Genomic DNA, 17,886 nt, shown 5'->3' with positions numbered 1-17,886 from the left:
ATCAGGCTAATGTAATGTCTTTATAAAATTTAAAGAACAAAATGTGTTTCTTACTTAGTTGCAACTTAATTTCTCCTTAATCTTAACACTGACCTTTAGAATGCCTCAGTGAGCCGTCGGACTGCCGGCATCAGTTCAGCCTACCCTCGAGCCATCCAGCACACTCTCAGCCAGTCCAACCGGTCCTCAGTCGACCCAGCCTGTCCTCGGTCATTACAGCGTGCTCTCAGTCAGTCCAGCATACACAGTCCAAAAGAGCAAAGAGCAAAGGCTCCCTAATCCTAGAGTTCATCCATCCCGTCAGGTTTCCTAGCAGGGTCTCTTTCTCCCTCTCTCTCTCTGTCTCTCTCTGTGAGACAGAGTTTGTCTCTCCCTCTTCTCTCCCTGCTCCCAGCACAGGTCGCTGGGATAATGATAAACACCGAGCTCCTCCGCGTGAAGCGTGGCGGCTCTCCGAGGGCCGTCTCCATACGGCTACCTCAGGGCATGGCCGCCCCGGAGCTCGGAGAGCTTCATTAGAGAGGCGGGTCCGTTAACCACAGAGTCCTCCCGTCACCTCCAAACACGCGTTCTTTCACCTCGCCACCATTAAAGAAGAGGCTCTTCCAGAGATCCCTCATCTTTATTTGGTTACAATCTTAAAGCTCTGCTCACTGCCTGCCTTTATTTTTGATTCTTACAGAACTTTCCATCTGCTTTTCATTTCTGCTGGATTCAGCCAGTCCCTGCAAGTCTTTCACCCACTACCACCGCCCTTGACAGCTGAATCACACTCATCTCTGTTACTTCTGCGTACCTGCCATGATCTTTGCTGTTCATGGGTCTTCACTGGGCCATCCTGCCTTGGCCACAGTTTTTCCGAGTCAAACCTTTATCCCACAGGTTCTGCGCTTGTGGGCGCGTTGGTTGGGCTCCACTTCAGCCAAAGGATACTGCATTTCACATTTACACATGAAGATTTGGAATTGTGCATATGTGTGTGAGAGAAAAAGAGAAAGAGAGAGGGGGGGGGGGGGAGAGAAGATACTCTTCATCATTGAAAGTGTATTTTTGTTGGCTCAATCTAAAGCAGCGGTTTAGACTGCTGCTCCTGGGCTAATCTCACAGAAAGAGCCCCAGAAGCACAGAGTCGCCTCAGGAACACTCACATTTACCCACAAGGGAGGAATGAAAGGGTTAATACGTTTACTTTTACAGTTAGTGGCTGATGTCTTCAAGTCGTGCTTTGCGTTTGGAATGTATTTATTCCTTAGAGTAAGAGTCGCCTTAAATACAACATGGCAATTATTCACTTGTCACTTGTGAATTAATTTGTTTTTACATTCATTTGCTTAAAGTTAATAACTCTGTCAAAGCAATTTCCAATCATGTGGGTGCTGTTTGCCGGCGTCGCACAGAATGGGGAGTGTGAGAAGGCAGGCGTTCAGCAGCCTGTAGGGGGCGCTAGGCTCCTCCTGCACTCGCAGCAGGGAGCTGCATTTCCAGCGCTGCACCCTCCGGTGTCTCCGCAAAGTGAGCGTTTACACTGCGGCCACGAGTCCCGCGCTCCCAGTGGATTTCTGCGCTCTCCCTCTGGCAGCGTTCAGCATGGCTGAGACTGACAAGGCTTCGGCCCGTTAGCGGAGCCGTCCGAAGTTCGGGGCCGCGCCGTCTGTCAGCGTGTCTGCCGCTCTCCCTCCGCTCGCGCACTTCGTCCCGTTTCGCAACGTTTTAACCGCTCCGCTCGTGCGTTCGCGAGCGCGCTGCCGTCACGAGTCGGGCCCTGCGAGAGTGAGTCAGCGCGGGCTGCATCGCGGAGCTGCCTCGGCCTTTCCGCATGCGTCTGCTCGCGCTGGCACCGCACTGCGCATTTACACACCATCCGCACACACCGCGAAGAACTTACCCACAACAATGAATCACGGACGCGTAGCAAGGCTAGGACCAGACGTTACTCCTTGAATTAAAACAAAACAAAACTTATTTACAACTTGGACTCAAACGTTGGACTCAAACTGATTTATAATGATGGTGTTATACACATGGTGCAGCCTCATGATTAGCTTCTTGAACGTCTTGCATCTAGCATCCCGAAATTTTGCTTAAATGGCTAGCTCAGCAGGCATCTATTAGAGTTGTTTATAGATATTTTAACAAGCAAATAGAGTGACTCGCAGCTGCGATAATACACAAATAATACACAAACAGATAATACTGCATCTCAGGGTGTCCCAGCTAAGTCTAAAGTATTTTGCAAAGGTGGGTATATTCAATATATTCTCCAGTATATTCAGGCATGCTCGGTGCCAGTGAGAGACAGCCAGCTCATTGCAGAAGGGCCTGCAGCTTATTGCCATAGGAATGTCAAAGCACAGGGAGGGATGACCAAGGAATCTTATATTAACTTGTGGAACAGCAGGTGCCTAGGTAGCAAAAATTGGATCTGGATTTTTTAAAAAACCGACATAAATCACTGCAGGAGTGACTGAAACAGACAGGGAGCAGCAGGAAGTGGATTAGAGTGCTAAATTTGCCCCATCAGCTAATGGGCGAAGGTTATTGTGATTCAGCACAGCGTGCTCGGCCAGAACCCCACTGAGGAGCAGCTGCCGGCTGGGTCCGCGACGACGTGCTCTTCCGGAGCCGCACTCCGAGAGGCTGGAGCATTGACGCGGCGGAGTGCTCTTATGAAACCCGGGTCCGCGTCTGCCGAACACGGGAGCAAAGCCCGGCCCGAGAGGTGGGTTACATTCAGTGCTGGGGTGGTTGCTGCCTGGCTGGGCTTTCGTGGGACGTCTTTTGTTAGCCGCTCCTGTGAGCGGAGAGCGGTGCCTTAGGGCCACATTGGCCTACAAGGTGCGGCTGGCGGGCCAGTTGCAGCAGTCATTAGCCACGATGGTTGGGGTAGTGATTACGTGCCAGTTGTGCACGCTGCACAAGAGCACAATGTCATATGACCGGGGGGAGGGGTTGAGAAAAAGAGAGAGACACAGAGACAGAGAGGAAATGAGAGATCTTGATGCAGAGATGATTTCCTACTGTTTTAAAGGTGACCCACTGTATATAGGTACCCTCTATGTGTGTGAATGTGCTCGGCACAGTGTGTGTTCCTTATGCTCCCCTACTGTCCTCTCACACCGTCCCTCCCTCCCATTCTCATAATCCACCATTCCATTATTCCGGCTTGGATGCCGGATCTTGCATGAACCCTGGCTGCCCCCAGAAATCTTCAGCACAGATCTCGTCCTCTGCCAAGTGCAGGCTGAGCCGACCGCGCTTTGGCCCATCGATTAACTCCAATCAATCTGAGAGCGTATGCGCAGGCCGCCGGAAGAGGAGAGAGAGTGACAGTGCTTTAACAGCCACTTCATTCCTGCTTTTAGGGACATAAAACAGGCACTTTGCTTAATTGACTTTCATTGGATGGCTACAGGCATAAGACAGCAGTTTGAGCCGAGGACGAGCAGGGTGGATTTGTGTTGCCAGATTGGGTCTAATCTTGCCTGGGAATAGCACAGTATCGTTTCAGTAGTATGTCATAAACATTTATACGGAAGATCCGCAGTAACACGTTAGTACGGTGAGTGTGTGTGTGTGTGCGTGCGTGCATGCATGTGTGTGTCACAGATGATTGATTTGTGGGCCTTAAATAAACACAGGTTCTCATTTCCAGCTGGGGCATTGTTCTGAGCCTGCAGACCTGTCAATCAACAGACTCCTCCTGCTGGACGCAGAGGGGGAGGGGAGCACAGCTGTGTCTGCAGAGGGTCGTGCAGGGATGAATGGATCACCGCGAAAGTGAAGTGCTCATTTACCACGACCATAATGACAGACGAATGTAATTATGGGTTGTTTTGCGTTTTCCACATGCAGGGATTTTCAGAAGCTCTCAGCAGAGCCTCGCCGCTAATCGTCCAGGATTTGAGCCGTTTTTGGAGGAATCTGTCAAACCCGTTGAGTTTCGGCTGCAAGCACTTGTTATCTCAGACTGTATGAGTGACTAGATGGCCTTGTGAGAACTGCAGGGGCGTGCGAAGCTCAAGAGATAGAGGAGTGTGTGTAGAGCAGAACCATTTTAATGCGGCTAACCTTTTTAGTTTCTGAGCGGTTCCTATATAAGCCCAGGGGTGCGATGGACAGATGTTTCATAACCATCAAGCCGTAGGTTGCAGTTTCTTTCCCTTCATCTTAAAGAAAAAGGTTAAAGGTCAGAGACTTTGCAAGTTGGAGCTTAAGGCCCCTCCAGGCCCAGCCGAAGGAAGCGTCAAACGCTGGTTCCTAAGGGTCCTGCCGCTACAGCCGTGTGTGTCTGTGTGTGCAACTCTCACATTCCAGCAGACACTCTGCCCTGGCTGAGATATGGTGAGAGCAAGACACACACACACACACACACACACCCCAACGAATGCACACACATGCATTCAGAGACACACTCCGCATAGAGATAGTGGCAATTTAAACCCATTTATCTGGAGGTTCCAGCAGGGGAAAGGGAGATGGGAACACTGCGTGCCAGCTTGGCCCTCTCCCCTCTTCTCTCTTTGCTTGTTTTTCTCTCTTTTCTTCCCCTCTTCTCTTTCTCTCTTTTTTTTCTCTCCCTCACTCTCTATCTCTCTCTTTCACATTTTAGTAGCTGGTCGGTGAGCTGTGCTGTCTATCTGTCCCCATAAGCCTCTCTGATTTGGAGGTGCTGGACACTTTTCACAGTTCGCCCTACCCCGCTCTGTGCTCGCTTCGCTTCGTCACTCACCAGCATCCTGCGTTGTGTGTGTGTGTGTGTCTGTGTTTGAAGAAAGAGTGCTCCAATTTATTGCTTACTTTCCCAGGACTGGGTTTACCAAGAAAGTGCTGTCAAATGCCAAATACCAGTAGTTCATTAATAGAGCATAGTAAGATAAGGAGAAGACAATTAGAGGCAAAAATCTATCTTTCTTTCTTTCTCTCTCTCTCTCTCTCTCTCTCTCTCTCTCTCTCTCTCTCTCTCTAACGTGTGGTGGCCCGAGTGCCGCACCCTGACGTGAGTTTAAATACACACAGACAAAACGAACTACAGGTGTGTGCAGGCGTGGCCACAAACGGAAGTCCTCCTACTGCACATGGCTGGCCAAACCACGTGACTCGTGGGAGGCGAGCGTTCCGTGACACACTCTCACTCACACACACACACATTCATATTCTGGTTGTCTGTTAAGAGAAGTGCAGCACATTGTCCTTGAACGAGTTGTAACTACTGTATGGAAATGGTCCAGTGCTTTATTGCAGTAAGTAAGACCAGATCCCAGGGCTGTAGTGGTGCTTTACACTGTAAAGGACTGGGATGCACAGTACAAAGCATATTTCCACTGAAAGCATAGAATTTGATTGGTACTTCCTTTTCAGAGTTTGTCAAAAATGCCTGCTTTCTGGAAGCCTATCATGCACTCTGTTCTTCTGCATAGATTGGTACAAATCAATTATAACAGCATTAAGAATAAAAGATAAACATGTTTTTGTGTATATATTATGTTAGCAATGCAATGGGGATGTAGTCACTCATATGTAAAGGCATTTTCCTGCAGAGAATATGTCAGCAGGTCAGTTTCCCCCACACACAATCATTAACATTGTGTTAAAAAGTGTTAGAACGTTATAACGCCCCTTACACAACACAGCGTTTAGTGTTGTAAGTGCTAACCTCTTTGTGTGTACCGCTGTCTTAAATACTAAACATATTTGGCTAGCTACCGCATGAATGTGCCAAATCACATTTTAACAAATACATTCAGTCAGTGAGTCGAAAGGCCTAATCTAGGTTGGCTTGCTTCTTAGTCGAGCAAAACCATCTTCGCGATTTCAGTATGAGTCTTAAATATGTAATCTCTTGATTTTCCCATGTGACACCAGCTAAGATGATTTTAACAGCCGGTTTACACTTATTTTTCTTTATGTGTGAATTCCTGTGATTCGTCAGAATGCTGCAGTGTTCGTGTGCTGAGTGCGGTACTGCTGGAACACAAAGTTTGCTAATCTAACAGTAGCCATCGTAGTGCTGGTGTGTCAGCACCAACGTCTAATAAACCTCAGGACATGCAAGATGTGATCTGGGTCTTTCTGTGATAAATTTGATCAAACTATCTTTAATGTAGGGAACTTTGAAGTTCTGAAACAAACAAACAAACAAACAAACAAAAAGCTTTCTAACATTCATCAAGACTTCAATAGGACGTCACTGAATTGGTAAGGCAAGGCAGATTTATGTATAGATCACATTTCATAAACAAGGCAGTTCAAGGTTCTTTACTAATAAAAGTATTTGACAGTTAGTTGACTGTTCAGTACTAAAAGTGCTACAGAAAGTTCAATTCTAAGTGCAAGTGAATAGAAATCAAATTGTGACTTAATTACCTGGACTTGTTAGTTGTATTGTTAGTTGACTGAAAGGTATTGATAGTAAGTCTAATGTTTCTCATTTTATTTTTGAAAAAAAAACTCATTCATTTTTTTACATTTATAGGAGGAGTTCTGGGGTTAGCGCTTTGGGTGGCTCATTGTCATGTCTACAGTGATGGAGTGCAGTTATTGTTAATATTCCTGCTTCTAATCTTAGATGAGCCTGTCTAGCCCTGTTTATCTCAAAGTTAAAAGTAGAAGGGCTTTATTTATAGATGTCATAGTTGATCTCATAATTCATTAGAGCCTTTAATTATTAATTACAAGCCTTTAGATATACAGTGGAGATATACAGTGAACTGGTAACAGATTAAGATGTCACATATGACAAAATGAGAAATTAGGAATTAGGAAGTATTTTTATTAATAGTACTGTATTTGTACTATTATGATTTTCTTAAATTATACATTTTCTCATTTCTGTCCATACATCCAATACCAAAACCTGACAAAAGTATTTTTTTTAGCCCTCAGGAGAACTATTTGTCCTGCTTCACTGAGCTCTTTGTTCTACACTAGCAGTAGCAATGCACTGAGGTCTTAATTGAGTCAGTATAAGGTCTTAGTTGTTAAGTGACAACTTAATTAAAACTGTTTTCATTTGAATGAAACATATGGTGTCACAACAGTTTTAGAAATACGGATCAAATGATATGCAAATTGAATTCAGAAATATTACCACTTCATATGAGGATTTCTCAATAAGATAACAAATCAGCTCCTGATAAATAATGTATTCCTGAATAATAAATATCAACTGATTAAAAGTTCTTAGTGGTGGATGCAAACATTTTGTGCTTGATGCAAATAAAATTGTGACATTGTGATCTAAATCTAAAATGTGTAAATGGATGTAAAAAAAAAAATAATAATAATAATAATAATAATAATTACAGTAAAAATGCAGTATATGTATACTGCACTCTACAGGATATTAAAAAAACAATGAATGAATACAAGGCAGGAGCTGTGTTTTGATGTGCAATATGTCTTATTTTGTGCTTATTCATGTATCCTATTCTTGGACTTTTTTCACCTGAAATGTGTGTTATAGTGTAAAACTGGTCCCTCTGGTTTGCTTCAGAGTATTCCACACAGAGTTGCGTCCTCGGTCATTCCTGCCATCATCCTTTCATACTCTGTATAATCTACATGTCTACAGCACAGTAAAACAGAGAGCGTGGAGGCCTGGCTGCAGAGGCTTCTGGGTGCGTCAAGCGCTAATACCTCGAGGAGTGTGTTTCAAGCCATGTGGTAACGAGTGGAACTGCCTGCGGGCTCAGAAATAATTTAAATTGAATCGCTGAAGTTGTTAATAGCCCACGGCCATCGAGCTGGAACTTATAGTACAGCATTCGGCTTGTGATTAGCAACCTTTGAGTTCAATGGCCGTGGCACCAGTGGGCTTGCACTGTCTGGTTATGGAGAAGGAACCCCAACCAACAGTTTCCACTAAAAGCTTTCGGATCACGAGAACAATTTGTTTTGTAATTGAGCATGACCATTTGTGAAATCGTTTATGCTTTTTCAAAATTGCATTTGAACAGATTTCCAGAGAGAGAGACAAGTTGAGAGAAAGAGAGAGAGAGAGAGAGAGAGAGTGAGAGAGTGAGAGTAGCTGGGCCCAGCATGGGTCCACAGAACAAGCTGTCTGCCAGGGGTCTTGGTCTCAGTGGGCAGTTGACTCATCGCACTCATGTAAAGCACATCCCAGCTTCTCCTGTTACCATAGAGAGTAGATGGAATCTGCTTAAAAAGGCTTTCATTGCAAACCTAGAGAGAGACAGACAAAGAGAAGAAGGGAGAGTGGAGGAGAGAGAGAAAGGCAAGATGTTCCAGATCTATGTTGTTTAATGCTTTAATGCCAGGCCGGATCTGTGAAGGCCTTATTGACTTCGGTATATAAGCGAGCCCCAAGTGTTCCTCTTCTTTCTAATGTGGGAGATAGCAACACAGGAAGAGGACAGGGGACTTTTATAGCTGGTAGAGAGATGGGTTAGACATGAATAAACATCACATGACACTGGAGAAAGAACACGTTAGACTGCACCGGATGAGAAAAAGGCCTATCTGGAGAGAGGAGGAGTCCCTCACTGAGAAAAGAACAGACATGTGCACTAGCATGAGGCAGGAGAGCAAGCATAGTGGACATTAGTGTGGGAGCAAAGTGACAGTTTGGTGCCAGTGCCAGGGGCAGTCTCATAAAAGCTACACCTAAAGTTCTGGCAGGCAGACAGACAGGCAGACAGGCAGGCAGGCAGACAGACAGGCAAGCAGACAGGCAGGCAGACAGAGAGGCAAGCACGTCTTCCACAGCCTTCTTCAGTGCACATGTGTACTGGATGGGTGTGATGGCTGAGAATCAACAGAGGATGTGGCGGCAGGCCAGTCTCCACCGTTCCATGTCAACCACCTCTCCTACTTGTTTACTTTTATTACAGTCATTATGAGGTCATTCTGCAGAGCACACACATACACACACAAACACACCCCCGTGGCAGCACAGAGCACCCCACACACATGGACAGCCGAAGACAGACAAATCGGAGCGACGTGCCCCCTAACAGACAGCCAAACTGTGGCACGTTTCATTAAAACCGCCACCGGTGGTCCCACCCGAGGGATGCCGCAAATAAACAATATTTAAGCTCTGGGTCGTCGTCCCCCTTTATTTATCACTGCCCACACAACCTATTCCCTGACCTTTGACATTTTCATATTTTATTTAGGTGTCTGGCTGAAGCCCACATGGGGTTCCCGGATGAGAGAGAAGAGGGCAGACTTTGTGGCCGGCTGTCTCGGCGGACGTGTGATCGTCGCCGGGGGGCTAGGTAAGAGTCCTGATGGAGCGCATTCAGACTGTAAAAATAATTGAGCATTTGTAAAAAGCAAAGACCTGCCTGCCATTATCCCACCCAAGCACACATTACCTCACGATTAAATGGCTGTGCAGGTAATTCTGTTTTTTACGGCAGCATAGACACCATGGCTGAACCACTAGGTATGTAATTGTCACATGGCAATAAATAAGTTCTTCACAATAGATGGCAGTAATTGCAAATTCCATTTCCTCTGTTTCCAGAGCTTTAATAATAGTAAGAGGAATACGGCAGCTCGTCAGCGATCTGTGCCGTCGGAAGGAGGGCAGGTTCTTGAGTAAACCTCTCAAAGGGAGGTCAAAAGAATGGTAGATTTTATGTAATGGTGCTCCGTTCGAGTGCAGCAGAGTGGCGCCGAAAGTGTGGCATCTAAAAATGAAGCTTCAATGCTTGTGCTGAGATGCTCAGTGCAATATCAAAAGGAAAGCACATTGTACATGAACAAATTACGGTGTAAATGTGATTTTTACAGCACGAAGGTAAATTTAATTGGTAAATGTTTTAATGAGTGCTATGTGAATTTTTTGTACTCCATCCTATTAAATTTCCTTTCATTTCAGCAGAAAAATTTAACTATGGCCTGCTGCTCCCATAGTTCACTCAGCCACATGGTGTAAATCAGAAGTCATGTGATCTGACAGGTGTCAGATAGAGTCAGGAAGTAGCATGAATCTTGCACGAGTTCTGTGGTGAAGAGAACGAAGTCAAGGTTAAGTAAAGTAGCAAAGCACAAACATAAAGATGTGGAATTCGTGCACCCAGCTATAGATCTGCACTCATAGTTGACGGCTCTCCACACGCACATTTTGATTGCAACCGCCACACCAACCGCAGTTGAGGGCTTTCTGTTCACTACATGTCATTCCCAAGCATAGCACAACATACTGAGAGGAGTAGGAGAATTGCATTAAGTGCCTGCTTCATAATGAGGCAGAGTCTGATTGACTCATCACAGTCTGTTCACGCATTGTGTCAATTAGCTCATTGATTTGTTCTCAATGAGCAGATGGAGGAAACAATTCACACAGCTTAGAACCTCTCAGGAAGCTCCGCCACCTTCCTGCCTGGTCCATTGTCTGTGAGAATGTTATTCAAGACTGCAGAGTACTTGGGAGACTTCACCCAAAAAAAATGTATTTGAAGCAAAATCGTGCAGATGAAGTTTGACACATTTTGGTTTCATTGTTCTAAACATTCAGGAACAGTGTAAAAAGGCTCACCCCTTTATTATCCACGCCGCTGAGTACGTGAGGGACGTCTTTCAGTGTTTCACGTATTCTCCTCAGCTCTTATATCTGTTTTGTTTCCCAAATACAAACACACACTCACTCACACAATGATGGCGACTTCTCTATACCTCTGCCACAAGATTCTTCCACAAAAGCTTGCATTGTGAAGAAGCTCCGCAGGGTGTTAGGGGATGGTGTAAACCCTGTGCGAGGGGTAAAGGTGTGACCCTGGATGAAGGAGGAGGTGCAAGAGACACACAGGAGTGCAGTTCACCTCAGACATTCACACCCTGGAAAGAGAGGGCAGCACGATGAGAGCTGTCAGTCAGAAGGGTGAAGGTGTGTCTAGGCTGTCACACCCAAGAGGCTCTTTGGTCTGGTGGTCACATCACATGTGTGCCTCCTTCATCTCTGCCTGCACTGCACACACGGGCACACGAACAATGTTACATTTACAGCATTTAGCTGACACTTTTATCCAAAGCAACTTACAATTATGACTGAGTAAACTTGAGGGTTAAGGGCCTTGCTTAGGGGTCCAACAGTGGCACCTTGGCAGTGGTGGGGCTTGAACCAGCAACCTTCTGATTACAAGTCAAGTACCTTAACCACTGAGTAGGATAAGAAACATATCTCCTGTGAGGTCTTCAAACCTCCTCGGGATTATTGCGTGTCATTAAAATTCAGGTGAAACTCATTTTGCAGCAATCGCCACTAATTGAAAGGCTACACTTGGACACTTTGTGCTACTTAAATTATGGGTGTGTGTGTTGACAAGGGAGATGTGGCAGAATGAAGCGCTGAAAAAAGAAGAAAGGAGGAAACCAGATGTAAACCGTACCGTCGCCAGTTCACCCTAGCTAACACCTCACCACTGTGTCAGGGTACACCTCATGACTGTGTAAGGGTACACCTCACCACTGTGTCAGGGTACACCTCACCACTGTGTAAGGGTACACCTCACCACTGTGTAAGGGTACACCTCACCACTGTGTCAGGGTACACCTCACCACTGTGTAAGGGTACACCTCACCACTGTGTAAAGGTACACCTCACCACTGTGTCAGGGTACACCTCACCACTGTGTAAGGGTACACCTCACCACTGTGTAAGGGTACACCTCATGACTGTGTAAGGGTACACCTCACCACTGTGCCAGGGTACACCTCACCACTGTGTAAGGGTACACCTCACCACTGTGTAAGGGTACACCTCACCACTGTGTCAGGGTACACCTCACCACTGTGTAAGGGTACACCTCACCACTGTGCCAGGGTACACCTCACCACTGTGTCAGGGTACATCTCAAAACTGTGTCAGGGTACACCTCACCACTGTGCCAGGGTACACCTCACCACTGTGTGGGTTACAAACGCCACTGATTAATTCCCCCATGAGCCCCCATTCTGCTGAGTTTGCTCTCCCAAGAAATTATAATAACAGAAGTCAACCCCGGTGTCACCTGTGCATTCCTACTGGAGGGGCGTCAATCTGCATCTCCATGGAAACGGGTAAAACTTAGTGGCGGGCAATGCGTAATGATGGTCTCGCTACCAGAGGTGAGGCAAACCGCAGTAAGAGACACAGAGAGAATGACAGAAAGACAGAGAGAGTAAGAACATTCTGCTCTGACTTCTTTACCCCCAGGGTAGAAGAGAAAATATTGAAGTCAAAGCTGCCATGTGTGAAGCAGCCTGACTCTGCTGTACAGAATGGAGAGGCAACAGACAACTGAAATGTTCCAGTCTGTTTCCTACACTGGAGAAATAGCAGCGAAAGCACTGTCCAGATTTCTGAGTTTTGCCTCATCAAAGAGGTTATGAGGCGGAATCTTGGAGTACGCATATGCTGCATAAATTTAACTGATATCTGCGAGGTGCCACCTGTCGAAATCCGCATTAGACCCAAAACCCACCAGGTGGCAGTTACAACGCCTGCAAGAAACATCAACACACACACACACACACACACACACACACACACACACACATACACATACACATACACACACACACACACACACACACACACACACACACACACACACATACACATACACACACACACACACACATGCCCATAATCTAAGCACCACAAAGGGTACAAATGCATGTGAGTCTGTGTGAGTCTGCATACATGTGGTTATGTTTGCATGCTTGTGCATGTGTGTGTGTGTGTGTGCGTGTGTGTGGAGGTGGCGCTGTGACGTGGCTGTGTTTGGTGCTCCACACACGACTACTGGAGGATGTCTCCTAACGCCTCACCATGGCAGCCCGCTGCAGCTTCCGCCACCTTACCGGAATTATTCAGCACTTTAAATGCTATTGCCCATGCTGTGGTTTTTTTGCACATGCAGAGGAAGAGACGAAGTTGCTAAAAGATTCCCGGGGCATTTAACTAGTACCTTCTCTTCGAGTACAAGTCAAAAAAGGGGCAGATTTCATGACAAATTCTTTTGCTCTTGCACGGGTGCTATGCGGCCGTTTCGTAGGTTGCCTGATATACGCCTACATGTGTACACACAAGTGTTTATCTGCCGTTGTGTGTTTTTGTGCTCACCCAGGCAACCAGCCGTCACCGCTGGAGTCCGTGGAGAGTTACAACCATGTGAAGAGGAGGTGGGAGGCCCTGGCCCCCCTCCCCACCCCGCGCTGCTCCTGCACTCCCCTTCAGACCCCCAATATGCTCTTCCTCATCGGGGGGGTGTCCCAGGGACCGAGCACTGCAGTGGAAGCCCTCTGTCTGCGAGAGAGCGTCTGACGGCCTCGCTCGCTCACACCCGCGCGGACACCAACACACCCAATGCTGCGCTCCCTGGGACACGCACCGCACACAGACCAACCCTTAGGGCTCAGGCCTGACCGAACTGGCCGAGGGTCAGCCAGGGGGCTTACAGACTTGCCCTCATATATCAGGTCTGTCCTTTCAACACTGGAGACAATCTACAGGAGTCTGGACAGTGACGCGCGTCTGCATGAACTAGCAATGGACACTGGAAGTCTCGGTTTGACCAGCAAAAAAAAACCCCAAAAACTTTTCCACACACAAATCTGCAGACAGTCTCAGCAGCACAGACGCCTTTGAACTGTTTGTTTGTTTGTTTTTCAAAATTAGAGCAGGGTACCTTTCTGGCTAAACTCGAAAGGAACTTAGGGCCATATCCACCAGGCTGCAGCCATGTTCTCCCACAGTAGCACGCTTAGCACTTTTTATACTACCTTAGCGGTAAAGGCAGAGACGTTGTGGTGATTTTAGCATTATTTTACGTTTTTTTTACATTTTTTTTTCCCCCAGGAGTGGAGGCGTATGCCTTGCTGTGGCGTTTTTTTGTATCTTCACAGCCATGCATGTGTGAAATTGCAAACTGTTATTTTGAGAGTGAAAGCAGAGAGGAAGAGGAGGAAGATGAGGGAGAGAAGAGCTCGGCTCGCAGCCGATGGCCAACACCTACCGCGCGCGTCAGGGCGGCGGGCAGGGATTAGCCATCCAGAGTGGCGGCCCGTCTGGGACCGGGTGCTTCCCAGGAGGTGTTAGAGCCCCATACCGCGTGTTTACGCATTCCCAGTCGCCACATTTAGAACGGGCGTCATGCACTCTAAATGAGCCGTTGGCATGACAACTGATGTTTTTTCGGTGCGCCGATTAAGGGTGGCTCCGTTTTGTGCAGGCACAGGGCCAACGCGGCGAGCTGGAATGCCGGCGCAGTGCCGTGTCCAGCCGGTCTGCCCTTGAGAAACGAGTACCGTCCCCGAGGGGCACACCCTGGCGGATGATGTCAAGGGAGGACGCCACCATGCAGCCCAGACCAGAGCGCAGCCCCCTTAGGTGAACTCCCACCAGGCTGCGTGCGCAGCTGCACTGTATGTGCCTCACAGGTGCCTGCGCCGCTCGGAGTCTCTGCCAGGGATGAGCTAACACCAACACGAGGTCACCGTGCTCATTACGGTCCGCCAACAGCAGCTCGTGCTCGTCAGAAAGTTCAGATGCTAAACGACAGTGTGGGGATTCGGGGTCAGGGGGTGGGAGAGGGTGCTCCAGGCATGCACCGCGTGGGTGGGTAGGGCGTAAGGCAGAGGAAACGCTCGCGGTAACACCTGTGGTGTGTCCGTCGCGCTGATTATATCTCGCGCAGGTCTCTGATGGATTCCTGATCTGCCGATAGCAGCAGGCCTGGTGCCTGTCTCAGTAATAAGACGTTTATACATATTCATGTTCTCATATTTAGACTGTCTCCAGGGAGTTCTGCTTCCTCTCAGTCATCTGTGTGTGCGGGTCCACGCGCGGAAGGGGTGACGGTCTCACATTCACCCATTTGATTGACGCCCGCACTGCCCATGAGTGCACACGCACGCACACACACGCACACACATGCAGTCACACACTCACACGCGACATGCCTTGTTTGTTTAGTTTTACACCTCCCTAATGATACGACTGTGATACTCCACTGGCTGCGAGCAATCTCTCGCAGCACGGCACGGCAGACACACTGGTTGATGACGAATGGACAGGGTAGGGGAGGGGAAGCGTCATGGCCGCCAGCAGCCGCAAGAGAGGGGAGGGAGGGGAGGCCTCGCCCACACGTGCCTCTCCGACAGGGCCGCGGCCCCCGTAAAAAGGACTGCTCATTTTCGCCGTCCCGCTGCACGAGCGCTTCTCGCACCGTGGCTAAAAGACAAGAACTAGGCTGTGACGGCGTGGAACAGCCTTTGGGCTTGGCAGGAACGCACACGGTGCGAGTAAAATAACCGAGATGACGCAGAGAGAAATATACCTCTTTTTATATACATAGGGGACAGACACAATTCATCATCAGTGCAAAGCACTGCAGTGCACTATTGTCAACACACATATATACTACAGTCACAGCTAAGAGAGCCAAGACCAGGCCGGTTCTTTTAATCTGCCAAGAGTTTGTTCTTAGAACAAGCATTTTAAAGAAAGGAGGTACAGCATATCCAGAGTAGGAGCAATATGACCTACTTTCTGAGCTTCAGGTCTTAGAGAACCAGAGAATTTCCAGACTGAAATGAAATTGGCATCTCATACGTGTTTTCATCATTTGATTTTTCTAGATCACTGCAAAGATTGACTTCTATGCCCCTGCCTTGTTTGTGCATCTGTGAATTTCTAAAGAGGAACAGAGAGTGTAAAGATCACATAGACCTTCAGTTGCAATTGTATTGCTGTGATTTTGGTCATGTTTCTCTATGTCATGGATATTTCCTGGTGGTGAACCCCTAGTCTGGATCAGTGATTTAACCCAGTTTTTCCCAGTGCTTTGTGTTCCGTTGGTCTCCCTGTTGCTTTTGTTCATCTATGAGGTAACCGGTTGTCACGGTCCGTGGCGCTGGCTCTGTCCCTTTTTTTCTGTGACGCTGTGTTTTGACGTTTGTAATTGGTGTGCAGTTGCAGATGGTACGAGCTGGCGGCCACCAACGGGCTCCAGGACGCAGTGCTGATGCTATGTTCCAGAGCACGGCTAAGTCTGTGCCTTCTACTCTACAAACCTGCCAAAGAAGAGCTCAGTTAAAGAGCAACCACACACACACAAAAGACGCGCTGTATAAACCAGAGTGCAGCAGACACGCTTAAGACCCATTTCAGTCCTCAGCAGAAGTTGCGAATGAGAGGGTATAGAAAACATACCACCCCTATATCACAGCACAGAGCAGTTTTCTGTCTCCGCATTTGTGCCTGTGACAGGGTTTTGCCATGTTCACGCCTCTCACATCAAAAATACTGTTGGAAGGCCACTTTACTTAACAGAGGCGCGTGAAGATGATGAGCAGAGACAGCCTGCTTGGCCGTAGCCAGCTGCTGGGAGCCAGCAGTGGCCCGTAATGTTGCACTGTTCCTATTAACACCTCAAGAAATGTTAGACCTGTAGGAGGCCTCCATCCGCCCTGCACTGAGTGAACCTGGGCGGAACAGACCTAATAATAGAAATGAGTTCTTCTGATGGCTTTTTCTGTCACGAATTCTGAAAATGAACAAAGACTGATGGTGAGGAGCACTAATCTCCCTGTTCAGGCCAGTGTCATATTGCCACGGTAGCATGCTCACACTCCTCCGACAATCAGTTTACAACGCTTTTTAAATGAGCCACTCAAAACTTGTGTCACCCGTGGCTGTTTTGAAACCACAGAAATTCTTAAGACAGAGATATTGTTTTTGTAGTTGTTCAGAAAAAAACAAAATGTTATGGCCTCTCTCTACTGGAGCGATTCATGGAGGCCATCACTGTGGGTCTGTGGCCATTCACGGCAGGGTTGAGGTCACTGCAGTGTACGAGCACACCAACCACATTCCCATTAAAAGCACGCGGAGAAGCTGCAAAAGCCTGGCGTGGCTTCATAATGATCAAGTTTATTATGATGTCACAAAAAATAATGCCATGATGTCATAGCAATGTCATGAGAGTCAGAATTTAGCTTGAAGGGTAAGATTGTGTGGCAAATGTACACTGTAGAGAACTGCCCTAGTGTTGAATATTCCTCTTACAGACTGCATGGCCTACTGCAGGTTATTTATGGAGTATTGTTACCATTCTAAAGGATAGGAGAAGGTAAAAAGCAGGAGTGTGTGAGTAAGTCCGCAATAGTACTGCAGAATGTGTCCCTAATGCTGCAGTAACAAAACTGCACCAAATAAGCCCCCTTTGCTCTTAAGTGCAGATTCTAAGAGCATATGACACGGAACCCTTCACTCAGACTGGCATGGTTGCTGACAGTGCTCTGGGACAAACACAGGCTCACGCAGACTCGTGCCAGCTGCTCCGGTCCAGTAGTTCAGTGCCTATATATGTGAGGTAGTGCCTCTGATTATGACTTCTCGAATAAATAATTTGAGCATCGCTGTCCACATCCTACTGTTGTGTTACCCCTCTTTTGCCTCCGAAACATGACAGCAGCCGCACCGCATGCCACGGATCGCGCTTGCGCCTTCCGGCACGCTGAAAAGCAACGAAATGGATCTTGCTCAAATGTCACCACCATCCATTATAGATGAACTAGAAGCCAATGGAACATCTTCAAATGCCGCTGTAGAGGCTCCAGCGGGGGGTGGAGCCTTTTTTCCTCCTTTGCTGCGTTGACTCGCCCCGTTACTGCTTTGATTTATGACTCCACGGTCCAGTGGTTGCCCCGGTGACAATGTAAAAGCTGATCGAACTGGTAAGCCTATGCGTCATTGACAGTGAGAGGCGTATTAGTGGATGAATGGGACAGTTCAGTGTTCATGCACTAAACCCACAGATGTCAAGTCCTTACACGTAGATTTTTGCACAGCTTTACTTTCACTGCCTTTATATCATTACATACAGTACAGAGTCCAGCACTGAGCCAGCAAAGGGATTTTATACCTGACCG

At 47.4% G+C, this 17,886-nt stretch overlaps 1 protein-coding gene across 6 annotated transcripts in view; it reads left to right on the top strand.

Moving 5' to 3' along the window:
* klhdc8b (kelch domain containing 8B) overlaps positions 1-17,382 on the top strand; it is a 64,279-nt gene extending 46,897 nt beyond the window's left edge. For all 6 annotated transcript variants that reach the window (XM_035522473.2, XM_081707040.1, XM_081707038.1 and 3 more), the window contains 2 exons: positions 9,138-9,239; positions 13,080-17,382. In XM_035522473.2, the coding sequence (XP_035378366.1) occupies positions 9,138-9,239; positions 13,080-13,276 (299 nt within the window). In that variant the 3' untranslated portion in view covers positions 13,277-17,382. The remainder of the gene's footprint in view (positions 1-9,137; positions 9,240-13,079) is intronic.
* The last annotated feature ends 504 nt before the right edge of the window (positions 17,383-17,886 follow it).

The sequence above is a fragment of the Electrophorus electricus genome, chromosome 24, assembly GCF_041902795.1.
Source record: "Electrophorus electricus isolate QZ-2024a chromosome 24, ASM4190279v1, whole genome shotgun sequence".
In the NCBI taxonomy this organism is placed as follows: domain Eukaryota; kingdom Metazoa; phylum Chordata; class Actinopteri; order Gymnotiformes; family Gymnotidae; genus Electrophorus; species Electrophorus electricus.
Note: the sequence above shows the minus strand (reverse complement) of the source record. Positions and strands in the feature narration are given on the sequence as shown.